At 43.4% G+C, this 27131-nt stretch overlaps 1 protein-coding gene across 1 annotated transcript in view; it reads left to right on the forward strand.

The window, feature by feature from the left end:
* Positions 1 to 8839: 8839 nt before the first annotated feature.
* Positions 8840 to 27131, forward strand: part of PTPRJ (protein tyrosine phosphatase receptor type J) — a 77608-nt gene continuing 59316 nt past the window's right edge. Inside the window, exon 1 of the mRNA XM_086749569.1 lies at positions 8840 to 8940. Within this exon, the coding sequence (XP_086605695.1) occupies positions 8881 to 8940 (60 nt within the window). The 5' untranslated portion in view covers positions 8840 to 8880. The remainder of the gene's footprint in view (positions 8941 to 27131) is intronic.

A 27131-nucleotide genomic window follows, 5' to 3' on the forward strand; every position in this document is an offset into this window, starting at 1 on the left:
TGACAGGTACGTCTCCTTAGCCAGCCGTTCATGGGGGCTAAAAGACAGAACAAACCCCCATTGTCTCTGGCAGACAACATAGTCTGTAGTGCCATTGCCCCTCTGTACCAGCTTGCTTTGGAGTTACCCTGCTCAGCAGCAATTAGCAAGGAGGACAAGTGTAGAAACAGACAAATGATGGCTTGTTTTTATATCCTGCAAAGCTGCTGCAACAGCATATATCTGTGTAGATGCACTTTGGAAAGTTCAGGACCTTTAGGAAAATGGAAGTTTTCCATTTTAAGAGACCAGATCATTCACCCAACCTTTTAAAACTGTCACCAGTAAAATTAACTTGGAGGATTACTGGTGAGTACCTATTGAAGCAGGTCGAATCTAATCCATCTGTTTTTAAAAGAATCTGTACTCCCTCTGTAGTTTATTGTTAGTTGTTGATGTGGCTTCCTTGCCTTTTGGACACTTGTTTTCTTGGGGAGCAGAAGTACTACTCAGAACAGCCTGTTATTTAACTGAGAAAACACAGGGGGAAGCATCACGCAGGGAAACTATTAATCGTAAGAGCAATCTGCTAGTGTATTATTTTTGTTCTTAGGCAAGTGCATAGTATTAGAACATGGGGGAACAGCAATAGCAATGCTTCATTATTTGGTTTGCAGCTTATTATTTCACTTACTAGAGTTTAGGGAGTGTAAGGGCATTTCCCAGTGGCATCAGGAAGTTGCATAGCGCTGACTGTTCAAGCGGTAGATAGCAGGGAGTTTTTTAAAAATGGATTTTTTTTTAAATGTTAGCGAAGAACAGAACCTGGGATTTTTGAAAAGGATGTAAGGAAGCTAAGCCCTCAGCCCTCATTGAGAGTTGAAAGGCCAGCGTAAGAATTTGGCGAGCTAAGCCTCAGCATGTCTTAAAGGATGTGTAGGGCTGTGGTGCCACAGTAAATAGCAGGTTGTTGCCAAAACATAATTTCCAGTCAGACAGGACAAGTAAATGAACAAAGATCAGAGCACATCACCAGGGATTAGAATTGCAAGTGCAGGGATGCAAATTCAGAGCCAGGGAGTTCAGTCATGCTAGCTGAGATGTGAACTGTTAATTTTTTGATGTCAGCTTTTGTTTTCTTCCCAGGCAGATGTCTTCCTAGCCTCCTTGCCATCTTGCTTGTCAAGCTCAATTGCTAGGTGTTACTGCCAAGATACTTGAAACCATCCCGATTCAACCACAGGGGTTTGAGCACAGTGAATAGGACCTGATATCCACCAAGAGGAGTCTTAGGATATCTTGCTGATCTCGGTCTCTCAGTGCTGGATACCAACATTCCAGAGATTCAGTCTCACCTCTTCCTTGCTTTTTGCCTTTTTGGTTCCTGACATTTTTTGCATACTTTTTAAAGAGCAAGAGATGTTTATCTTAAAGCAGGTATTTGTGCAGGAGAATTCTAGTTATATGTAAAACAGGCCAGTTGTGCTCCAGTCAGTAGTTTTATTGCTCAAATAACTGCTTCTCTGACTTTATTACAGTAATGCCAAATCTAGGTTGCTATCAAAATAGTCCATGCTTCAGCACCCTGTGTGAAATGAGTACAAGAAGACGTGTTTACATCACTTTTAGGGGCAATCTCTGCAATGGAGCAAGGCTTAAATGACCCTGAAGATTCTAATTACTCTCCTAGGATGTCCATAATGGTCCTTTCCTGATATAGTTGATATGCATCACGCTTGGAAGACACCTGCGATTTTGCATCATTTCTCCTTATTATTATTTGTATTTCTTGGGGGGATAAGCAAAAGACATTATAACAGCCCAGCATTCAAAGTGTGCCCACCCCTCAATTTGTAATGTCAGAAGAAAGGCAAAAGGAGGCTCAGTCATTTTGTCAAAGATTTCAAGACATTTAATTTTTAACCTTTTAATCTGTTCCTCTTTAATGGGTATCTGTCACTTTGGGATTTCAACGGTCAACTGTGACTCCAGAGACGACAGTCCTCTGATGTGGAAATCTTGGTGCTGTGAAAGTATCGATGGTTTTGCAAGTGGGATCACCAAACTGGTTTTGCTGACAAGTTTCTTAAGGTTTCAGTTCTTAGAGGTTGCAGGATGTGTTGTAGGAGATCATGGCAGATGGGACTTCTGGACAGCATAAGGTGTCCAGCCAATCCCTTTTCTACTGCCCTTGACAGAGGTCCTCAGTCACACCTGCTATTTTACACTAGACAGGTGATTTCACTCATTCACTAGAGCAGACTCAGCTATTGTAATGTTTTGTAGTACGTTTAGAAATTAGCTTGCTGTTATTCTATTTGGATTATATGGTGTCATTTTGGGAATTTAAATAGTAATTGAAAGTGATTCCACTGAAGTTTTATATGCTGAAAAAACATTTATGTATTTCTTTAGTGAGCAGAGAGACAAGAATAAAAAAAAATTGGCAGGTGGAGAAGCAGAAATCTTTCTGCCAGCTACACAGGCTGCCAGCTGCTTCTGGTATTTCCCAGAATCCAGCCAGCCACTGCTTCTTCTTCCTCTATATGCCACCTGAGACCTCTCTCTCCTGTGTGGGGTAGCTGAGCTATGGCTGTGCCCTTTGGTAATCCCTACAGAGACTGCCTATCATGAACATTGCTTTCCTCCTGCCCAAAACTCTGATGTAAATTTGTTGTGCTAGAGCCCTTTGCAACCCATTACATTACTCCTGGCTGAAGCCGAGTAATTACATGGGGCTTTGCATTTGTAAGACAAGCTACAGAATCATGACCTCTTCCCACCTCCCACTGAAACAGAGTCCATTTCTTGCAATGTAGAAGATGACCTGTTTAAAAGGCTGGTGTCTATTTGAACTTGAGTCACAAAAACGGTCTGTTGCGTTGGAAGTAGCTCAGGTCCTGCAGGTGCTTTGGAGTGTGCTAGTCTGTGGGGTTTTAATGAATATTTTCCCTTCAATTATTATGGAAAAGATATCCTCCCGCCCACGTGCCTTCCCACAGCGAGGAAACTGGCACTGAATGAGCATAGTATATTGACTGAAGGTGTTACCCACCTCCAAGAGTAGTTTTCAGTTATTGCACTTTGAAGTCCTGTTGAGAGTTGGGTAAAAAGCCCATGAAAGCTTGGTTTCAGTTTCTTCTGTTTGCTAGCCACCACCAGAACAAAACCTGTCTTTCTCCTCCACCTCAGTCAAAATAAAACCATCCCAAGCCTGGCCTAACCAGAACTCAAGTTAACTCTCCTCTAGTTGTAAAGTGACATGTTGTCTTTGAATATCCTGTCTGCTCATGTTTTACCCTCCATCTGAAAGACAGTTCTGCTAGCAGCTCTATATGCCTTTAATTCCTTGTGAGGAACGTGAGAGAAATAAAATGAAAAGTACTGTTTAGGAGTTAAAATACTGCACTGCAGTCCCAAGCCAGGACCTCCTGCAGCCTCAGGCTGTGGGGAGCTTGTAGCAGCAGAAACCAGGTTAGAGCCACATCCAACATCTGAGACCTTTCTGCATCACTTCTAATAGCAGGACTATGCCCAGATGCAGCATTTAGCCGTTTTCTGCTTTTTCCTCAACGCTGCTGCTGAATGCCAGTGCAGCATTTGCTGTAAATTCTTCAATTTCTGCCTGCAGATTGACACCGCAGGACGGTCTTCAGCACTCATGAAGACATTAATCTCAGTAACCTTTCAATGAGTGTTACGTCTTTTCCACAGAGTGCTCTGCTCTCAAGAATTTCTAATTTAATGTCCACTATTTATAATGTCCCTGATAAGCTCAGGTAAAGAGACTTAATTGCATGCTGTTATCTTCCATTTGAACTAAGAACATATGAAGCAAAATATATTTGTACCAGTTTATGGTCTCTTTTGTTACTACTTTTTTGTATATGTAAAAAAAACCCAAACAAACAAACCAAAAAACTACTATCAAGACCTTTAGTCAATCTTTTTAAGTTCAAGGTTATTTTAAAAGTAGTAGAACCACATTTGTTCCCAGGACAACACTGTATATGGTTTTCATGTACAGTTCAGTTATTCTCCCCTTATGCCTCTGTTGCAAGGTAAAGGGACACGTAGTCCTGCTTTATGAGTTGTTCCCAAGAGACTCATCTCTGAGTTCAGTGGTTCATGGAAGCCTGAAGGACTCTTTTGGGGTCAGAAGAAGTGGTGTAAATAAGAGCCAGAGCAATGCCAACCAGAAAGAGCACTTTGGACTTACATGGCTTCAGGGCACTGAGCAATGCTGGACAGGACAGAAGTCCATTTGTCATTCTGTGTGAGTCACATAGGGCCCATCTAGTCTGAAGCTGAGGACTTGCAATGGCAAGCAGAAACACACAGCACTTTTTGGACCGCAGTCTGAAATAATAACACAGAGTGCTTGCTCTCTTATGAATGACTATAGTAACATATACTTTCCTTGTCATTTTACCTGTCTTGCTTACAGAAATAGCAAGCTGATGCTAGCAGACTTGTTTCTTGCTATATGCTTACACAGTACTTTGTACAGTGAGACTCTGTTTTGGACACTGCTACAGTAAGCAGCTAAGAAATGCCCTACTTGGTCAGACCAGAGATGAATCCCTCCAAGCCAGTGTCCTGTCTCCAGCAGTGGCATTAGGAGATTTCATTTAGGAAGAGCAAAGCAAGCTCACTGCTATCTGAGGTCCATTCCCAGCATCCACGGTCATCAATTAGGGATGTTATAGATTCACCTCTGCCTTTTCCCTCTTTATGGACATGTTGTCCATGAACTTGCCTACCCACTTTTTGGATCTGCTCATACCTGTGTTTGCCTTTAAAACCTGTGACTACATATTCCACAAGTTCATTGCCTGCTCTGTAATAAAGCACTTTATTGTATCTGTTAAACCAATCTCGTATTAGTGTTAGTGATCCCTAGTTCTATGTGGGATTTAGTGAACAAGTTCTTCATTCATCTTATTTCCAGGTAGCCTTCTCCTCTCTTAATTGAAAAGTCTCAGCTTTTTAAGTCTCCCCTGGTAAGACAGCTGCACCATCATCCAGGTAATTTTAACTGCCTTTCTTGGTACCTTCCCTCAGTCTATTATGCCCTCTTTGCAATGCTGAGAGCAGAGTCGCAGGCATTAACCAGGACGTGGGCGCACCTGGGTTTTAAGCATTGGCAAAATGATGCTCTCTGCATTGTTCCCAACACCCTTCCTGATGATGCTCAACAATTTGATGCCTCTTTTGGCTGACACTGCACATTGAGCTGATGAATGAAACTGTGAATAACTAATGAGAATATACTATTGAGGCTGCCTGTGGTATGCAGTTAAATATAGCCATACTGATTTTATTTTTTTTTTTTAAACCATATTTAATTGCCGGTCTCAGTGAAAAACAAATATTATCAACCAGAGCAACTGCTCCAAATTGGAGAGCTTTGGGTCACTATGTTTTTGCAGTCTCCCCTTTCTCTCTGCCCAGAGCATTAGTAGGATACCTTACTGTATAAACTAGAGCACCCATAAGTAATATGCCTGCACATTCTTCCTGGATTTGTGTGCAACAGCCCAAGGCAACTTTTAAACTTAGGTCTCTTGTTCAAAAACTTGATTATAAGGATGTGGAAACACTTCTCTCTGATGCTTCCTTTTGAAGAGGTTTTATGACTCAGATGCACAAATTAACTTTCAGATGAAAGAACAGTAGAAGCTTTAGCCAGGAGCAACACCTACCCAGTTTTATAATCCTGTCACACATATAGCTTTAATAGAAGCCTGCAGAATAAACAAAACTTACCTATAGAAACAATTAGGCAACACCAGTTGAAATTCAGGGAATTTCCAGCAGATTAATAACAAGCTGTGAGGAGCCTATGGCCTGAAATGCAACCTTAAGCCTCTAATTCCTAGGAAATTATTTGTGTTGTGATGGTTATTGCTGCTGAACAATTAACACCTGGAAGACTTCTAAAAATTTGGCTTTTAATTTATCTTTCCCATTTTCAGCATGTGAAGTCACGATTCTGGGATTAATCACAGCTCTTTGCCATCCAGCTCTTCCCTGAAGTCTGCGTGGCTAGCAGTCAACCAGAGCATGCTATAAAGAGCAGAGGCATTGATCCAAGGAAGCAATCAGGTACATGTGTGATTCTTTCTCCACAGAGCTCTCAAAATCAAATCAGGAAAGCTTTTTTTTGAACATTCATCCCAGAATTTTAAACAACCTGGGCGAGACAAACATTTCATCAGAATCTGTACATAGAAACAAAGAGTTTCATTGCTACCAGGTTTTTTTTTCAATGAATCAAGTGGAAATCACACCTCTGTCTGTTTTATGTTACAAAATAATTACACTTTTTAGTGCCCTATGTTTCTTGGCACTTTTTTTTTTTGGTTTTGTGGCCATCATCTTCAGCATATATGAGCCTATTCAAATGTCTATGAATCTGGGTTGCTCACTCCTTCCGTGCAGACAGAGCTATGTCCCTGATTGCATACGTCCCGCACCCAAGAAATGTCTCTGGAAAGGAGCTAGTCCTTTCCTTGAGGCCTGGTAACAGTTAGTCAGAGATGTACCCTAAAACAGTAACAAATCTCCTATGTTCTCTTTGTGTCACTTTAACTTACTATTTAGAAAATCTGACTGATGACTGGCACTAGTTATAATTAAAGATATGCATTAAAATACTCTGCTTAGATATCTCTACAAGCAAATTTAATACAGTCCTCTACTGTTTTGGATGCTCCAGAAATGAGACTGTCTCCCAGAACTTCATGGGCCTCCTGGTTCAGGTACTTGACATATGGGTAGTTGTGAGGATTAGGCCACAAGATTTATATGAGAAAATAATTAATCAGAGATTCCACGTAGTTTGTATGTGAAAAGCCCCATCCGGACAGACATGGTGTGGTGAAAGAAGTCTAGCTTCCTTAATAGTCATGTAGCTGCCCAGTTGCTCTCTGGAGCAAGGAATTAACATAGTATAAGAAACATGATGTCCCTTTTCTTCTAAGTTGGGTTAGGCGGCCTATTAAGGAAAGAATGAGTGAACCTGAAGAGTCCAGGGACATGTAGAGTCTGGGGATGGCAACATCAACTTGAAGATATGTATAAATTTGAATAGGTCAGAATCCCACTTCTTGTCTCAGTGCATTTTTTTTTTTATTTCCTCCCTCAGGGCTGGCTGCCATTACTGCTTAAATCCGTGGAGAGATTCCCACTAAATTTCAGGGGTAACTGGATTAGTTACTAGGAAAGGCATGCAATTAAAAAAGCCATGTTGTTCTCACTGAGTCGGAGCCAAGGCTGACCAAGTATGATCGCTCAAATGCCGCTGCGCAGTGTAGCCCTGATCTGCCACCACAAAGGTGGTTGGTTGCATTTCAGATGTAAGTGAAACCTGGCTCAGCCAGAAGCTGCAGTTTGGCAGCTTAGACCCACTGGGCCTCTTCCCAGGCACAGGGAGCTCCAAAAAGGAATTTATTTTTAAGTCAGAGCTGTAATTTCCAAATGGTAGGGTTTGATCTGCAGAAATTATCTCAGCATAAGAACTTCAGTGCAGCCGGTGAGACTTCTAGCAGGTGTGTGGTTTACCAGGAGTCTTCAGCTGGAAAACAATTCTCAGGTGCTTTGCACTGAATGGAAAGTGTAGAAAAGGCGGTTTTATTCATAGTTTTTGTATAGCATTTATTTCCTTATTTGGATACACCCTAACGATTTTAAAGTATTTTTTCTGAACTAATTATCTATTTCTTACAAATCTTTTTGCTATGAAGGGATGGCCCCACACAGTTTACCTAGGTCCAACTGCTAAGTCTCAGCCTCCCAAAGAGTAAGGTACGCACATGCCTTTACTCTTGTGAGTCTTCCTACGAACTCCCATGGAAGCAACTATTTCCACAACACTATGCATGTGTTTTGAGGGCTCAGGAAAGACAGGGAAATTACAAACATGTGAGCTCAAAACTTTCGAGAAAATGAAGACTGCCAGTGTTTCCATAATTAAGGATATGCTTTGGAAACTGACCCTGTCTCTTCTTTTCCCTTACCCACGATGAATGAAATGTGAAGCAGCGCATTAAGCCTGGGAAGCAAGTTACTGTTATAAAAGTGATTGTGTTTGATTATGTCGTGTCCTTTTTGATGACATGGGTAAAACATGTCCAAACCAGTGCCTGGAGAAGGACAGGACTTTTTGGGATTGACTAATGCTGCGATAAGCACAGCCGCTCGCTGCGGCAAAACCACGATCCCCTCCTCCGGCCTCGGCAGCCCCTTACCCCGCGGCGGCCGCCGCGCTCCCCTCCCGCCGGCGGAGGGACGGGCTCTAGAGGCCCCCGAGGCCGCGGTTCTCCTCTTTTTACCACCGACCCTTCCGCGTACCACCCGCCCCCGAGCACCTTCCCAAGGCCGGGGCGGGCGGCCGGGCACACCCCCTCCGGGGGAGCGCACGAAGGCTGGGAAACTTTCCGAGGGAGCCACTTCCTCACCGGGCCCGGCGGGGGGAGATGTCAGATGCCAGGAGGGAGGAGTGAAGGCAGGGAAGCACCCGCCACAACCCCCCCGCCCCGCCTGCTGTAAGGCGGCCATTTAAGCCCTGGGCGAGGGGCTGGCGAGAGCAGCGGCGGAGGGCGGTGACCGGCAGCCTCTCTCCTCCCCTCCCCTCCCGCGGCCGGCTGTCCCGCTCGCCCCCTCACTCCGCCCCGCGCAGGGCTTCCCCCGCGGCAGCTCCAGCCATCCACCCGCCCTTCCAGTCGGGGAACGCTAGAGGGAGCGGCGGGAGGGCGAGGCGCCGCCGACTGCCGCCTGGGAGGGCGGCGAAGGGGTGGGACGCCGGGCGGTGCGGGGCGCGCAGCCCGGCCATGTCTCCGGGGGAGGCGGCGTCGGGCTGAGCGGCCGTGCGCGCAGCGGGGAGCGCGCTCCGCCACCATGAGGCGGCTGCTGCTGCCCCTGCCCTGCCTGCTGCTGCTGCTGCTGACGCCGGCCGAGGTGAGACCGCGGCGCGGGGAACGGAGAAGGGCGCGGGACGGAGGGGGCGCCGCACCTGCCCTCGGCGGCGGCGCCCTCCCGCTCCGCGGGGAGCTGTGTGGCAGGCGTGCAGGGAAGGGGGTGGGGAGCTCCGGCTTTGTCCCGCAGCGGCTCCGCCGGGCGGCTGAGGGGGGCCGCGGCGTGGCCCGTGGCGGAGGCGCTCACCTGGGGCGGGCCGCCGGAGGAATCCCCCGGGGCCTCGGCCTCCCCCGGCGTTCTCCGGCTGCTCTCCGGGGTCCGAGCCCCGCCCGGCCGCAGCGTGAGGGGCAACCGCTGGCCAGCACCGGCTGGGGTGCGGTGGAGGTACGTACCTGTGATACGGCCGCCCGGCTCTTCGCCGGGCATGAGGCTGCCCCGGTTGTTTACCTCTCTCAGAGCTGCCTTAGGTGGAGCAGGGACGGCTCCTGTCTCCCCACTGAGTATTGTAGCCAGCCCTCGTGTCGCTGCTGTTTAATTAGTAATACGTTATTTGTACATCGCCCGTGTAGGTGGTGCACATCACCCACTGGGTTACAGCCTTCAGGAGCCGTGCGGGGTTTTCACGGGAAAATCCGGCTGCGGTGCCGAGAGAGCAGAGCTGGCGGTGCAGGGCTGCCGGTCGCCGGGAGGCCTCTGCCAGCACCCTTGTATTTCAGGCCTCCCTCTGTGCCCCAGGGCGTTGCAGGATGTTCTTCCAAGAACACCTTTCAGTGATGTAGATCAAAATCATTTGCCTAGTGACCCACTCATGGCATGCTGGCGTAGACTTTCACCTCGTGCTTCTCTCAGCTGATAGCTGCCTAGTGTTCTGTCAGAACGCTTCCCGACTGCTGTGAACTCTGACGTTTTGGGGCTTGCTGAACTTTTGCTTCCAGATGTACCTGCTTGGCCTCTCTGCCTCAACACTTTCTGCTACCAGAGCATGAAAGCGTGTTGATATGGACTAAGGTGCTTGGTAATCTGTGGTGACACTTCTGCCTGGCCTATGTTTCAGTCCCACACTGAGAGCTGCAGAGCAGAACTATACCACTGCTTTAGATTTTTAACTGTTTTTTCCTTATCTTACACTGGCACCGGCTTATGATTACAGCCAGTGGCTATTCTAAACCTTTGCTTCCTCCCCCTTTTGTCTCTCATTCAGTTTGGGGTACCTTGCGATGTTTTGCTGTTCCATCTCTGTTTGCTGCTGTACCAAGCCTAGGTTTAAAAATATCTTCTGAATAAGAGCTAAGGCTGACTTGGGAGTCAAAGTACTCCAGTATTTGGAAAAGCTCAGGGCAGGCCTGGATTGTCTTTGAGTGTAGCCTTGCAGGCTTCCCCAGGCAACATGAGCCTTGTTTAGGCATGTAGCTTGCAGTGACTCCTCTTCCTTGAAGCAGAGGAGCCTTTGTGTGAGGATCTGCCAGCCATGACCTCTACTGTTTGTAGTTTTTCTTATCAAGCGGGGTATGATATCTTGTGATGTAATGATCTACTTGTCCTTTAGGTCTGGCTCTTAATTGGTGTCTAGTATAATAGATAATAACTTAAAAATTTGGACACTCTCCTCAATTACATGTAGTTACATGTAGTTACATTTGTGCATCCATCATCTTGGGGCCCAGCTGCACACCCCACTGACTCCCTGTGAGACCCTTGAGTAGGTCCTGTCATCCCTGATAATATCAGAGCTCCCATCAACATGCTGTAGGACATAGGTCAGATCTGCAGTTTTTGGTGCGGGTCGTAATTTTAGATAGAAGCTCCTGAGCTCATGGTGTCATGGCATGCAAATTTGGAAGACTACAGTTTTTGACAGTCTCAGTTGTGACTTTAGGTGAATGCAAAGGCTGGCACAAGGAAGTCTCTGTTCACCACACCTCTTAACTGGTGCTGGTCAGCACCTTGTGGAGTTTTGAACATTAGGAGCACTTGCTGCTTCTACAGAGAGAGGTGAGGGGAAAGGTGCCTTAGGAGCTTTTTTCTTAGAGGAACAGGATGTGAACCGAGTCCTCGCTGATGGTGTGATTCTGCAAATTGTCCACTCATTTCAAATCACTGAATTTCAGTGTGGCCACTTGTGGCAGGTAGGGGGGACAACTCATGTAAGAAGAGTGTGTTTTGTTTATGTATGCCCATTATTGCCAGCAATAAGGATGCAGAATAAAGCCTTGCTTGGAGGGAATCCTTGCTCTAAGCACAATAATCTTGTTGCCTGTTCCAAGTAGTATTTGTGTGGTTATGCCCTCTGAAAATCAGGATGGCCTGTAATAGGGAGCAATTTGGCTTTTTGTGGTCATGGATTCTTTGCACAGGTTAAGGTGGATTTCAGATTTGGCCAGTGTTGTTCACGGTGAGGCACATGTGCGGATACGGGGACGTGACTTGGGAGTACCTGGTGAGGCATTTAGCTGGTATAAGAAGACAACAGCAACTGGCAAACTGTCAGGCATGTGGCATGAGCTGGACTTCGTGCATTGCCAGTAAGAACTATTGCCCCTTGCCCCACTGTCCCTGCTGGCCCATGAGAGGAAAGGCAGCAAGTTGGGTGGAAGTGGCTCTTGGCTGGATCTGGCCTCCCTGCTGCCTTTCGGATGTCTGTGGGGTTGGTAAGGGGACAGTCTCCTAACACAGACAGCATTGTCAGCCTGAACACACGCAAGGGCTAGGAAGCATCCTGAGCTGTGGAACAGCTGTGTCATGGCACCTTCTGGGTGGTGTGACAGGCATATGATCTTTCTATGGTGTCTTTTACTCAAGGATAAGCATCTTTCTTATTTTTAATGAATTACAACATAGTGGGCAAGGTTGGAGTTGTTAAAAAAACAAACCTTGCTCTGTATTTATGGGAGCTAGAGACTTGAAAATGATCATATTAGTGATGTGACAACGTAACATTTACTACTCAAGAGTAACAGACTTTTAAGCTCCAGTGTTTGTGTGCTTGTTTTGGTGCTTAGAGTTATAAATGCCTTTTATGTGGACCTAAGAGCTTGTTCTTAATAGCCTATTCCATGTGCAGAACTCCTACTGATACTGTGAGTCGATTATATAGGATTATGACTTAATTACTGATCTGAATTTCCAAGGGAAATTTCCGAGGAGTTTAAATGTAGCACCATTGTATCTAAAATGTGGGCTTGCCGTGTGTGTGTATGTCAGTTAATTTCTGCTTTATATTGGTTACTGTTAATCATCCTTGTTGATTCTTCTCTTGTATGATACTTGAAATTTTAGCTTGTGAAATTATTCTGGGTAATTTTCAGTACATGAAAGGAAAAAAAGTTAAAAGTAAATACCACTTAACAAAAATATTTTGCAAATACTTTGTGACATAGGTCTACATATAGCTCATTTAGAGCTTTTAAATAAAGCTGGAGAAATGTCAGGCTCCCTTGCTGCTGTAAACACACTTCTCGGGTAAAACCTTTCATGACCACTGTTAGAAACACAGCTGTGGGCGTCACTGATCTGGAGACCTGAGCAGGCCTGAACTTAGGCAGCTTAGGCCAGAAAGGGAAACTGTGGCTATGAACTGAGTTTGCCTGTGTTGGAGGAGCTTAGAAATACACTTCTCATCTGTCAGGACAAGTTAATTTTCTATGGTGACTGACAGTTGGTGCTGAAATGCAAAGGCTTTCTTTTTTTTTTTTTTTTTTTTGTATAAAACTGCAAGGAAAGTTAATTTTCATGTGCTGCTTTATGTTCATTACAAGAGCACACAACAGGAATACCTTCTGCAGTAGTCAATGGACGTTTTGTTTTCAGCGCGGCATGGATGTGCATAGTGCTTCCTTAGCTACATGGGCTAACTGGGCATTGCGGTATGCTCAGATGGTTTTAGTCTCTAGCCAGCCACACACAACAAAATATCTTCTGCATGTTTGAGATCAGAATTCAGGCCCACAGTGGAAATGTTGTCTGTGCAAACAGCCATGCTATTATTAGTACTTCCTCAATTATGTGAGCTACTTGCACATCTTTGTTGAGGATTTCCATGGCATGTGAATTTTTTTGGTTGGGATTTCTAAATATGAGAGAGAGAAATTGCTACGGTTTTAAAATCTTTGGTTGTTTATTGTGTAGGGCATAATCCATATAATTTTAATTTATGCATTTCCTTCTTCCTACTAGAATTACAGTGTATCATAGAGTGAGCATTTCAACAATGTTAGAGAGTGGTTGGGAACTGGGAATTTTGATGTTTCTAGGTATGAAGCCTGTCTCATGTCGTTTATTTGGGATTTTTGCTTGCTTGCTTTAAAATAGGTTCCCAATATGAGCAAAGGAGAGAAAAGCTATTAAAACAGTCAGTGGCTGCACATCTGGTTGTTAGCCTGATGTGACTGCTTTTAGTTAGACTCCAAAATTTGAATGTAAATAGTACCTTGAAAATAATGAAAGATCACTGGAATTGTAGGAGGAGCTAGTTGAATTTTCTCTAGCAGAGGTGGCCTACTGCTGTGTAGGAAGGGGAGAGTGGAAGAGAACCTTGCTGTAAATAGAGCCATCAGTAGGAAATTAACTTTCATCAGGAGATGACTGTGCAGAGGAGGGCTTCAGCTGTGGGAGGGGAGAAGACAACAAAGTGTAGGTGAGCATGTGCTAATATGAAACGTTAGAAAGCAGTGTGTGGGGGGGAAAGAGTGATCAGGCATATGCAGGAAGAAAAGAATAAAAGAAAAAATGCACTACTCTGGAAGACTCCACCAAGACTTTTCTCTGAGACCTTTCCAGCTGTTCCCAAATGTATCTGCACATAAACAGACCTCCTGGAGCTATTAATCCAAAACTCCACAAGAAAATCCAAGATTAAGTGGGAAAGGTATTTCTGTAATCCAGCAAAGAATGGACATGTACATGTGGTCCAACCAGAGCTGAATCAATAAACTTGTGGCCTCATTTAGTTATCTTCTATGCCATTCATGGGCATTCAGTGGAAAAGGCTGGGCAACACAGAGTAATGTCCATATCTTTCCATAACTGTTGTTGGTATTTGGCACGTCACTGAATATACTTAAGGTTATTTTCCTACCATCACAAAGGAATTGGAAGAATCTCTTGGTACTAGAAACCACACAGTCCAACCATCACTCTTTTCCCTCTGTGATTTATCTGAGACACCTAGGGCTATATATGAAAGGCTCTTTCTCCACCTGTAGAAATGTAATGGGGGAAAAAAACCCCTGTTCTTAATCGTGTCTCAGAATGGAGGAAATTATGCCTACAGCTACAGAGGAAGGAATTATGTTGGTGTCTGCTGTGGTACCAGACCTGTGGAATCTGTAACTGATCTTGGCTTTATGTGGTGCTCCAAACCCAGTTGGTATGTGCGAGGAAGAGGGCTAAGGCCTGTGTTTGATGTGAGTCCTACTTTGGGTGGGAGAAGGGACCACTGGAAGGATTACCTTTGAGCTCGCCTAGCCAATGCCTAGAAATCCCTTCCTCTCCAGTGCTGCACGTCTGCTTGTTCTTGGTGTCCTTTTCATATTTTTCTTGTACCTGTTTTTTTAAATGTTGGGTGTTTTGTTTATTGGAAGGACTTCATGGTTTTTTGGTTGATTGGTTTGGTTTTGTGGTGTACACATCTACAGACTATAGTATGGTTTTCTTGTTTACTGTACACCCTGTGGGACAGGGACTGAGTATAAGGAATAATTTGTATGAACTTCACCCGTATTTCCCCCATTGAAGGTAAGAAACTTCTGCTTCTGAGACTACAAAATCATCAAGTTAAGACGTGAACATCCAGAGCTTTATTGTAAATTATATTTACAATGTAATATTGTAAATTACCTGTTGTAGCCTGGTAAGCAGATGCAGTCTCTTAGTGTATCCGTGTTGGAGGCTGTAAGTGTTTGAGAAAGGGTGAGGGTGACATCTGTTCATGGCTCTGAGTGAGTCTCAGGTACTGGAGCCCTCTCTCCCGTCACAGCCCAGGTGAGAGGAGGGACTTGAGTGCCTGGGAGCTTTTCCTTATTAGAATTTTATAGGTTTGTATCTAAAACACAGCTGGCTCTGCGATTAGGTGCATTCTCAGATTAATTCCTTACTTCCTTTCGGCAATATTTTGACAGTTTTTTTTTTTTTTTTTTTTTTGTCTGCCAGCTTGCAAGGATTTGGGTTGAACCTAGCCTGAATGGGAGTGCTTTCTAGCTAGTTAACTAACAAACTGTGCAAACCAGCTTTGGGGAAGCCCAGCCTGTCCCTGCTCATTCGGGACTCGTAGCTTGGCATGTTCTGATGTGTTTAAATGTGTATTTAAAAGCATCTGCTTTTACTAGTTCAGTGGATTTTTTTTTTTTCAATAGGGTATATCAAGATGAATCAGTCATGGTTTTAGGACATCTTGGTTGATGGTGGTAAGATAGGGCACTCTACATACCTCTATGAAGGCTAAAAGCCAAGGTTATGATGTTATGCATCCTGTTCCGTTTGCTAATGGTTCGTCTCTGCAGTAAGAGATGGCTCTGGAGGGTGTTTTCTCACAGGAATGCTGGTGACTTGTTTCTGCATTTCCCATCATGGTGGAGGTTAGATTGAGCTTTCTCTCATTACTGCCTCTTGTGTGCTTGGATTAAGTTAGAGTGTTTTTAATAAGCTGCTTTGTTTATTTTCTTATATATACACATGAACAATCACCGCTGGCCGGTCTATTTCTATGTATCTGCTTTTGAGTCCTCATTTTCAAATTGTAATTTCTACCAAATCTGCCCATGGAAATAAGGAGAGAGCCATGCAAAGGGCAGGTGGGTTCCCAGCTAGAGGGTTGGCTTGGGAGCACTGTATTGCCTCACGAGACAGGAGGGTGCTGCAAAAGAGGGGGCAGAAGGCCGCAGCTCTGATTCGAGGCAGGCCAGCCTACACAGGCAGCAAAGCGTGGGACCATCTGTGACATGACAGGCTGTGAAAGCTTCTTGCTGCCTCCCTCTAGTGCTTGTTGTGCTTGCAGTGTCAAATAGTCTCTGCAGATAAATGGAGGTTGGTTCTTCTTGCTGCCTGGATTCCCCAGGGTTTCTTCATGCCCAGGGTGGCTCAACCAACTGATTCCCAGGGCGTTTCTTTGGAACTTTGAACTTAATTTTGTCAAAGATGTTGTGATACAGGGAGGTGAAGGGGCAAACTGTGAGAGTTCATTTAGTTAGCTTCATCTGGCTGCAGCCTGCATCAGCTCACGGACAGATGACTTGTTTGTTACTGTCTGAATTCACGGTGAGAGGGATCGCATCTTTGTCTTTATTTTCCTAAACTTGCTCTGCTGCTTGTCTTTGCGCAAGGTGGCCTGTGTGTTTTGAAGTGGAAAGGGCAGAGAGGATGCTAGAGTGGTAAATAGCGTCCAGCTGAAAACAGAAGATGCCTCCACCAGTAGCGACACCTGAAAGAGGAAGAATGGCCCTGATTGAAAAGGGGACCAGTTTTCTGTACTGGCAGGGATTTGGGGCAAACAACCTCTGTCCGAGACCAAGGTGTAGCCCTTCCTGAGAAAGAGAAGGGCTTCCACTGTTACCCTCTGGGATGCAAGTGAAAGAAATGCATGTTAGTAGTTTCACCGTAGCAGAAAGTGGCAGTGTGGAACCATCAAAAGGGATTGACTCAGCCCTGCCAGCGGTTTCATTACAGTATTAGGCATGCTGTGGTTTCAGTGTGCTTTTTAAACATTAAAATGTGACTTGTTATGAAAAACAATGTGAAGGGAAAAAATGAGTGCCTGTGGCTGGCATCAAATTTACGTATTGAAAATTCTGTTGTGTTAATAAGGGAGTTTAGGATTTTCCTCCTTTTGTGATCATGCTCAGTTGTTTTCTCTGATTCTGGAGGAACTTTATGTACTTATAAATGCCTCAAACCAAGGGGGAAATAAAATGAATGGTGATAAATTAGTAGGGTCCTTTTAGTTCATCAAATTTCATTTTATTTAATTATTTTTCTCCAGTGAGAGCAGATATGAGAATTCTAATGTCTTCTTGAGGCTGCACATAATATAATCACCTATTTATAATGAAATTTGAATTTGGGGAATTGTCAGATTGTGTAGCAGACTTTCCTGCTACATGAATTATGCTTTCTAAATTCTAGTGTTCTTTCAGTCTCCTTGCAGGATCAGCCACTTCTTCTAATACTAGGCTTGGAGTTCAATACCATAAACACATACTTGTTCTGGTCAATTCCAATGCACTTTTTTATTGCAAAATAGGCTGTGCTTGGCTAACTGAGGTCTCTGATGGCTTCACCTTCTGTGGCTATTTTTTTTTTTAAAGAGAAATAGAAGAAATGTACGCACAGTTTCCTTCCCACAGTCTTTGTAAATGTGTATCTTCAACAAAACCACAAAAAAAAAAAACCAAACCTCTTTCTTTGCAGAAGTTCATTATGTGTGGTTCAGTTTGCATAATTCTTTGAGGGGAATTCACCTCTAGGGTCTAGTTCCATGCAGCAGGGCACCAGGGAGAAATAAGCAGCCCAGCTTTGAGGTCAAGATCTGGCCTTTTTAGCTGGCGTACTGTGGATGCCACAGAAAGAGGCCTGGTATCTTAAACTCAGAGTTTCCAAGAGATGTTGTATCTGACAGCTGGAGAAAGGAGACTGACATACTCTCATATGGGATAAGGGGGCAGTATTAACATCTGCAGGATGAAAATACTTTCTTTTTTCAGTATCTCTCTACAGTTCAAAAGCCTGTTTCTGGAAATATTTCTGAGATGGAAGGAAAAAAAAGGAAGATTTTTGTGAAAGTTTGTTGGTTTTTTTTTGTTTGTTTGTTTTTGGGGTTTTTTTTGTTTGTTTTTTTAAGTGACTAATAGACTAGCCAGTTACTCTTTCTAATAAACCTACTACTAGTTTTAAGACTCTTGTTACGATCAACTGAAAAGATGCACTTTATTGGTCTATTAAGTTAAATGTATTCACTTGAATGATTGATGATAAATTAAATGTTTCACCACATCCACGTTAAAATATCTGAAACTATCTCCAACTACATAAAAAGCATTGTTAGATATTGGTATTGTGAATGTGTTAACTGAAATCCAATTTTAAGACATAATTATGGAGAAGGGCAAGGCTGTAAGATCTGGAATTAGATCTGTTGGCCTTTTCTCCTTTAATCTCCATAACAATGCAGGTAACTGTTTGTATATAATAAATTACAACAGTATTCTCCTTTGTCCCTATTAAAGGAAAGGAAACTTTCCTCTGCCTGTAAGTTATCAAGGGCTTGCATTTGGAGATGTTAAGATTTCTAGGAGATGCTTATAAATAAAAAAGCTAGCCAGCGAACAGAAGCAAATAAAAATAATTTCTTTCACGTGTGGAATCCATTTGAAAACAGACATCTCTTCCAGCTTAACAGTTACAGGTGAAATATTATTATGAAGTGCTTAGCTTTTCTCCGTAAGATAAGACTTTAATGGCCAATGTCCTTCAGCACATTTTTAATCTTCTTGTCATTTCTTTCTCCAGCTGTAATGATTTTTCATTATTGCTGAAAGGTAGTTGATCTAAGATATAAATGTCTTAACACAAGATATTTTTAATGTGGATTTGAGACTATGTAAGGAAAGTGTAATTGCTTCTGTACTTTTATTGTGAGTGTGTGCCTGATTCCTGTGACATTGTAATTTCTGATCTCTACTTTACACTCATAGTAAAAGATCCACATTAAAGAAGCTAATAATTAGCACTTTCTATTCATGAAATTGAAAGCTTAAAATGCTTGAAAAAAGCACCTATATCCTTAACTAACTTTATAATCTTATGTCTTTTAAAAAAAAAAAAAAAAACCAAAACACAAAACCAAAAAAACCAAACCAGGTATTTTATGCTTTTGAAGATTAAAGCATATAATTAGTCTATCGTACTCTATATTAAGCAAACTTTCTTTTTCTTTCTGGTCTGCAGTATTTTGCAAAGTACTGACACTGCAAGTGACAGTGTATGTGCTGAGCTCTAGCCAGCAGCAAATATTTGCAGGTGGATGCAATATCTGGAACAGCCTTGAGTGGTACTCATTTCCCAGTACTACAAGACAGACCTACGGTATGTGGTTTAACTGGTATTTAGCTATTGTCTTCTGACTCAGTCTTCATACTTCTAAATGTATGAGTTCAGCTGTTTCCTGGTTCAGTGTGAGAAGCATAATGCTGCAGGAGGAGCGAGCGGAAGGCCAGAGCTGCTAATTATTTACTGCAGAGCATACTTTACCCTCTTCTCCACCCCACTGGTCTGGTAATGGAGCCTATTTCTCTTTATGGTGCAGCTGGTTAGGACTTCAACAAAGAGGTGAAAAATAAAATAGTTCTCTTCAGAATTTCTCAAAGTTGGAGTGGCCTACAAAAACATTTCTCCTTTTCATTCACTTGCATTGTTTCATTTTTTGGCTTGCGGGAAGGGACTGCTGTTTCTCCAGCAGCGGTTCTGGGTGATTCACAGAGCAGCCCCTGCTCTGTGCAAACCCGCTGCCTGCTTGCTGTGCTGTCACCAGACAGAAGGTCGTTTCTGATAACCTATGGGGCACAGTGAAGGTTATGTTACGTGCAAAATTCCGTGCAGTGTGTTTATGGTTTGGCTTGTAAGCAGTGTGTGCAGTGATTCTTCTTATACTGAAATTTCAGGCTGTTAGTGACAAATGACATAGTTACTGCTTTTTATTTGTTTTCCATCTCCACTTCAAGGTAAGAAGAATAGTAAGTTGCAGTGCCCTGCTCTGCCAAAGACCAGTTGCTGCAGATGTGAGTCTGCTGCACTCCTGTTCCTGCAAATCGGCTGCCCTAGTTGCTTCTGCTCTATTTGGAAATTATTTATTTTTTTTTAAAAAGGGAAGATTAAAAAGAAGTATCTCTTGTGCAGATGTTTATTCAGAGTCTTTGCTATGTGCAGTATTTGCCACTACTGTCTTCAGATTGCATGCAAGTTCATTCTAGTTATGTTAATCTGAGATTCGCAGTGAAAACTGGTCATCTGAACATGTTCTGTCCTCCTGTAGAAATGTGTGGAAAAGATAGGAGATAGCATACTGCCGAAGCTCGGTTTCCCCTTTGAGCAAAGGCCTCAATTTGCTCTCCTGAAGTCAGATGTTTGCTGTTCCATCTTCCAGGGAGTCTGTAGGACTTCTGAAACCCTGCTAGAGTTTTGAAGATTAGGTTAGTGACTGAGAAGTTTTAGAATTTGCAGTAGGTTGTGCTGTCAAGATTTGTTCAAGGACACAGCAGCTGCTCACCTGCTGCCCCTCGTATCTTCTCTTCGCACTTTCCTCCGCCTTATTGCACTGGTTGTGTTTTCTGACCTGGAGGTTGTAACTGCTGTGGGATGTTGTGCATTTGTACATGGCTAGTGCTAAGGAGTCTTGATGGAGTTAGGACCTCTGGCAATGACTTAAAAAAAGAAATCTTTCTCACTTGCCAGGTGCACGTAGGAAGTCAAAATAGTGCCCCACCACATCTGTCTCCACCAGGATTCACTTCTGCTCACAAATTGTGTCAAAAAGAGAGCTGGAGGGGGAAAAAGCTTCACTCGCACAACTTCCTGTATTTTGTGAATCCGGTATTCCTTTTTGGTCATGAATGGGTTACAAATCAGACAAAAGCTGAGTTGTGGGATCTTGTCCCTTTCTTTTCTAAGTGAATTGCTTAATTCTTGGTGGGTTTGTAGATAGGAAAGGCATGCCTTACATCAGGCACAGATGGAGAAGGATTTCTTGTGCTGCAAGATAGACATTCATCTCTACACAGAGTGCAGCCTGTGGTAAACTACTTGAGTGCTTGTGAAAAGGTGAGTAGGAGTGTGACTGAGGCAGTACAAAACCTTGGCAGGCGTTTAGTGAGACAGCAGATTTCATCCTGGATGTTTGGTATGTCATTGAGCAAGTTCAAATTGTGAAACAGCTACGCTGAGCAAGTGGGGCAGCAAGAGGGGATTGGGACACTGGGGAGCAAACTGTACGTCCAACCCTATGAAGGGATGGATCGTAGCTGTGCAGATCCTGTTGAGAAATCAGTGCTGAAGATAACACTTGTTAAATTAAAATGGTGCAAAAATCAGTATGCTAGTAAAATGTCTGCTTTGTAAATGGCTACCATCAGGCTGTTCAAGCTCCAAACTGTGTGTACATAACTGAAACAAACCCAGTTGTTGCCTTTGCACAGCAGATGCTTCTTTTTGCTAGGAAAGAAAACCCACAGTTTGTTCCTGCATGTCCCATAGTGCAGTGACTCTTCTTGTGGGCAGTCTGTGGTTTGTATGTACTGGGTGGTGTTTGGAGGACTCTAATTTGAGATGTTCCTGTCCCTGCTTTAGTGCAATGAAGGGAGCTAAATGAGAACTGCATGTGGGTACAGCTGAGAAGAACATGGAAAAGCAAGCGTACGAGAGGGTAATTGAGTTTGGGGCGTAAGCACTCTTTCATCATGTCCATCTCTATGAAACCAAAAGCAAAGACAAGTTCCTAAAGAAGAGGAAGTAGGTTGTTGGGGGAGGATGATGAGTAAACACGGAGAGTACATGAGGAGCAAGACTGCTGCAGCCTACGTAAGTTAACAGTGTGTATCAACTGTTGAAGCTGTGCCCAAGTATGTGCTGTTTCATTAAATAGAGCTGAATCTCTGAAATAAAACTGACCAGTCTGCTGCCTCCTTTTTAATTAGATCCTGTTGGGATGAGACATCCCTTCCTGAAATGAGAGAAAGGTAAAATTCACCCCCTCATCCACAGACCTTTGCACACTTGACAGCTGTGATAATATGACACTATCCCCTGTAATTTGGATACTGCTTTAAAGTGATAGAAGGTATTTCTAGACAACTAGTGTTGAACTTGCAGGCTCTTGCGACACGAGGTTACCAGCTGCATGCTGCTTACAATGAGGCGATGATAATCGGTGTCTGCTGATGGTCAAAACCATGATCATCTGAGAGATTAAGAAGGAGTGAGCCTGTCTGATTCATCTGCTGCACTACACAGTAGCAAAGTCTCCAGTCTCTACAGTTACCACTATTGAGGGCAAGATGTGATTGGTATTACTCTTTGCTTATATACTCCAGGGTATTGCTCAAAGCTCCGTAGCTAAGAGCAGGGTTACCTTGCTTCTCATTGTGAAAGTGCATATGAAGGCAGTCTCTGTTCTGAAATGTTGAATGTGTTATTTTTAAGCACGCACATCTGCAAATGCATAATCTGTATTTAGTGAGCACTTCTATGGCTGCAAAATCTATCTCTGAAAAGTGAGGAAGTGTTTGAGTTAAAGCTGCCCATTTGACTTTAATCTGCCCCTTTCCAAAGGATGGAGCCTAGGGCCCAGAGCACACTTTCTTCTCCCCCTCATTGTGTTTAGTTACCTTTGCACAGTGCCAGCCCCCTCATCAGAAGGAGCTGCTGGAGAAGCTTCAGCTTGCCTGGATGTGCTTTGTGATGAAGATGGAGGATGTCCCTGTGCAGCCTTGCCAAGAAGTGTGTTCTTCCACCTTGGTTTTGGGGCAGCTTTTGAGCTGAAGTGAGAGCTTGCCCAACTGGGTAGTGGGGACATTGCCGCTGAGCGGGTGCTGGTAAGTTAACCCACTGGGTGCCCTCCTGACCTGGAGCTTGACCTGTAGGATTATCTTCCTGACTTAGTGGAGGGAGAACTGAAGGGGCTGGAGGAAGTCCGTTTCTTGCTAGACCATAAGAAGGAAAAAAGGTCACTGGGGTGCTTATTAATAGCACAGCAACGTGTTTTCGCTCATTCTCACTTTTTGAATATTTTGAAGCATTTTGGCCGCAACGTTTCATAATTATTAAATATATTTAGCCAGATGCTGCCATGTAGTCTTAAAACTTTCCCTCCATATTGAAGCACTTGGGCTAGGTTATGAGAAAATGAAAAGGAGTCTTCTGTTAGGAAACACCCTGTAACCTTCTGTTATGTTACACCCTGTGCTATTACCATTCAGACTTGTCATTTAACTAGTTGGCCTTGATTTTTTTCAGAGCATCGCTGCCTTCTTCCCTTTCATACAAAACCGCTCTTCCTACGTCTTCCTCTTGCCTTGCTGCAGGCGTCTGACCCCAGCCGAGCTCTGTGGTTTTGGATGCGTGGGTGTTCTTGGTTATGGCAGTCACTGTGGCGATGCTTTGGTGAAATCTCCGAGCGTGCCTGAGAGGGGCTGCACTGGCAGAGCTGTGCCACAGCCCAGTGTCACAACCTCTCCTCCCTAAATTCTCCCTTCTCTGGGCCAAATAATCCTGTTATAACTTAAAGTAGGTGAAAGCTCCAGGCATTCTGTAAAATCTTTGAGTTTTCTTAATGTGTATGTGGATGATCTTTCTTATACTGATCCACTCATTTCTAAATCAAATGCATCCAGTTTTCTTAAGTCTTCTCTATATCTTCATAATTGCAATTTGTCAGTCATTTTGACTGCAGTTGTTCCCTGATGGCCCCATCTTTTACACTGTTCCCTGTTATATATTATTTTAGAAACATAGCTTTTAAAAATATCTCAGCATTTTGATCAATATGAAACTTCAGAGTATGATTTATCTTTTTACAAATCTATTTCTAAAATTCAGTCCTGTTCTTTACACCTATCTCTCTCCCCCTTTCCTGCCCACATCTCAAGTCAAGCTTTGGGTGTGTGGGTGGAACGGGTTTTAGTGCTGTGGAGGGAAACTAATAGTTACATGCAGTGATGATGGGGAGGAATATATGCCTGTGTAGCATAGTGACAAAATAGTGCTTGTAATTGCACATGGTATATGGCACAGCTTCCACCCAAATTTTGTTATGCTTGTCTTTGTATATACATGTCACAGAATAGTTTGTTTTAATTTGCATTTATTTAGTTTGCCAAGGAGGAGGCTGTCTTAATTGAAAGAAAAAATTCCTGGGAACCATATGCCTCACTTTTCAATCAGCTCTAATTAAATTTTTTTCCTCCCTGATTTTGAGTTGTTTCCCTTGCGTGTGCCTAAGTGGGAACTTATGTGGGAGATCCCCAGTGTTACCACGTCGTGGTCGTGTTTTATGATCTCATAGTGTCCTCTGTGTTGATCAGAAATGTTACCAAAGATTGTGATGACAAATACATTCTTTATATGGAAAGAGATTATGGTAGGTTAAACTCTACTTCTGTAACAGTATTTCAAAGACGTAATGAAGATCAATGTATTGAGCCCCCACTCTGGGAAACCTTCTGATCATAAAAGTGGAGAACAAAGCACGAGGAGGGTCTGAAGTAACGCAGCGAACTGATGGCATGCAGCTTGGGCTTTCTGAATTTCAGTGCTGCTGTCTAATTGCAAGAGGGCCCTACTCCTGTTTTCTCTTTCTGCCAGCAAGTCATCTTTAATACTGATCAGCTTTTGTATGACTATAATAGGATACTTTTAGTAGCATTAGCCAGTTCAAGTATATATGTGTGTGTATATCTATGTGACCGTGTATACACATGGTTGTATATATCTGTGAATGTATAACAGGAGGGAAGAAATGGGGCTTTAGTGTGAAGCAATTTATTTTAGTATTTAGTTTTGTTTAGTATCAAGTGCTGTTTGAAAGAGGCTAAAGGAAAAGTAACTGTGCATTGAGATAAGCAGTAGGAGAACTTAAAAAAAAAAAAAAACAAAAACGAAAAAACAACAACAACAAAAAAAACAACAAAAAAAAAAACCAAAAACCCACGACATATACTTGGCTTAAATGATATCCAGACTGTGATATTTTGCAGGCACTGGTCTTTTTTTTTTTTTTTTATGAAGTTTATAAACAGTTGATTTTTGTTGAGTCTACCAAAAAAAAAAACCCACAAAAAAACCCCAGCCAAAACAATAACAATACTAATACATTTAACTGTTCCTGAAATGTGCATTTTAGGGCATGGTTGTACCCATTCTTTGTGTTTAAAGATGAGTCGTGTTGTAGCAGGTCTTAACTTCTATGGCTGATTAAGGAACTGTTACCTTGACAAGTAACCGTATGATTAATTGCAGGTAAAAAAAAATTGTGAATCAAATAGAGAAGTACTTGAATACTTTCACCTGAGGCACTTACAAGGAATTTTATCAATAGAACATGCTAGTGTTACTTCAGTGGCTCTTCTGTTTCTGTTAAATCAATTTAGACAGGATGTCTTTTCAGAGGCATTTTGTGTACCCACATCTCTATGACTGGGGGAAAAATCAAGGGCTTCTTCCAGCCCCAGCATCACTTGTGCTGATGTGGCTGCCTCGTAAACAGGGCTGGGGAACTGGTGGGGATATTGTAGTGGTGTATATTTGCAAGTGTGGGTTTCACGTGGGTGTCTGAGCTCAGCAGTCCGTGGCTAGGCTGGCCTGTATTGGCCCAGATCTTTCACGGTGTCATGCTGATGTGTCGCAAATACATCCGAGTGCAAGGACGGAAAGGTGAGATGAGTTGCCTGGGGTTCAGCAGCAGCACTGAAGGTTTTCCTTGCCAAAGGAGCCTGCTAGCTTGCTTTCCATCCAGACCATCTAATGGGGAATTTGAGTTTCTCTAATACTGAGACTCTACTTGTTTGAGTCCCAGGGGCTACAGCTGGTTATGTGTTGGCTCAACAAGTTGTCATGTGCATTCAGGCTCCAGGAAACCGTTCTCTGAAGCTTTTGGTCACATCTCTCTTTGTCCGCTTTGTTATCTGGATGATGGTACTATGAACTTCCCACTGCAAGCAAATGGTTCCTGAAGAAAAGAGGGAATTAAGAAACCCTTGAGGGGTTTTACACTTGCAATCAAGAATGTATTTTCATAGGAAAAGACAATCTATGGAAATTTAAGTCAATCTGTGACATGGTAGAAAATAACTTATCTTGTACTGATAGAGCTCCAAGGGGCTGGTTGCAAAGCCTGAATGTCTCCAGATGTATAAATAATGACATATTATCTTATCATGGTCTAGGCATGTGTTGCCTTCAAATAGAAAAAAATACCTAATATTGCTTATTTAAAAATCTTTCTTTTCAAAAGGCGTGTGCTAAGAAGCAGTGTGCTGGGGAAGAAGTTCAGGGATTTTTTTTTTTTTTTTTTTATTAGCAGAATTGTTTGTGAATGAGCAATGGAGATAATGACATCCAGGGTTTACAAAATGTGGGAATCTGCCTGTCTAGGCAGCACTATAAATAAATTAGGTTTTTTGCTTGATATCAGCAGCTCAATATACATTATTTTGTTTCGGCAAGTCTCCTTTTGCTTTACAAACTCCGTTCTGTGTGTGGTGCTATTTATAAACTGGGGTGGAGGAAGAGTCTCTGGGAGTGGGTGATTCATAGACACAAAATAGGGCTGTAAACAATGTTAACACTGTGGCATAATCTGATAAAATCAGAAACTTGGACAAAGAGTGCAATGCTGTTCCTCACTGGGGCTGTTGTGCAGCAGCTTTTTCTCCCTTTCCGCTGACCTTCTCTGACTTGCCGAAAACGCCATCTGGTTAAATTTTCACAGGGGCCTGGCACAGAGTTGCCCAAGGTTAAGGGAAGAGCAGTGCTACCGCTCGGTCTTCTGCAGGGAGGCTCTTGTGCCTGACCCATGTGAAGAGTGTGTGTCACTGTTGGTTTTGTGGGACGTGGTAGGGGAGCGTCTGACGGCTTCCCGGTAGTTCAGCGGCTGTTTCCTCTGCACCCTGGCCGGGGTGGCTGCAGAGAGCTTGTGTTCACAGCCGAAGGTGGATTAATGTTCACATCACAGGCTGGGAGTTGGGGTGATGAGTTAGAGATGTGTCTTCCTTCCCGCTGATCCTTTTGTGAGCTCTGGCAGCGGAAATGGGAAGGAGGATTTAGCAAAATCTCCTGGAGCTTGCCTGGAACTACGCTGAGGGACGGAGGGCAGAACAGACTGGAGCTGGTTTAGTACACTGAATTGGTATGTTGAGTGTGTGCCCTTCCTGTGGAAACAGAGGTAGCTTATTACCTCCAGGAATAATATATGTGTTTCCTTGTGCGAAATAAAACACTGACAGAAGTCCAGGATTACTTACTGAAAGAGGAGAAAGGAGAAGAATTATGAAGAGGAAGGACATAATCATTACTGTTTCTATACGGCAGTACTTGGAGATGTTATTTGAGCTGAACTTTGAGTCACAGAGTACATTATATGCATGTACATTGTCTTCAAGGTCATTACAGTCTGTTGGAGAGGAAGTGATTTGTCAAGTTTACCCCAGTACTACATTGCAGAACTCATCCTAACACTCAGGACTCATAAGCAGGCT

The sequence above is a fragment of the Chlamydotis macqueenii genome, chromosome 5 (assembly GCF_036417535.1).
Source record: "Chlamydotis macqueenii isolate bChlMac1 chromosome 5, bChlMac1.mat, whole genome shotgun sequence".
Classification (NCBI taxonomy): Eukaryota; Metazoa; Chordata; class Aves; order Otidiformes; family Otididae; genus Chlamydotis; species Chlamydotis macqueenii.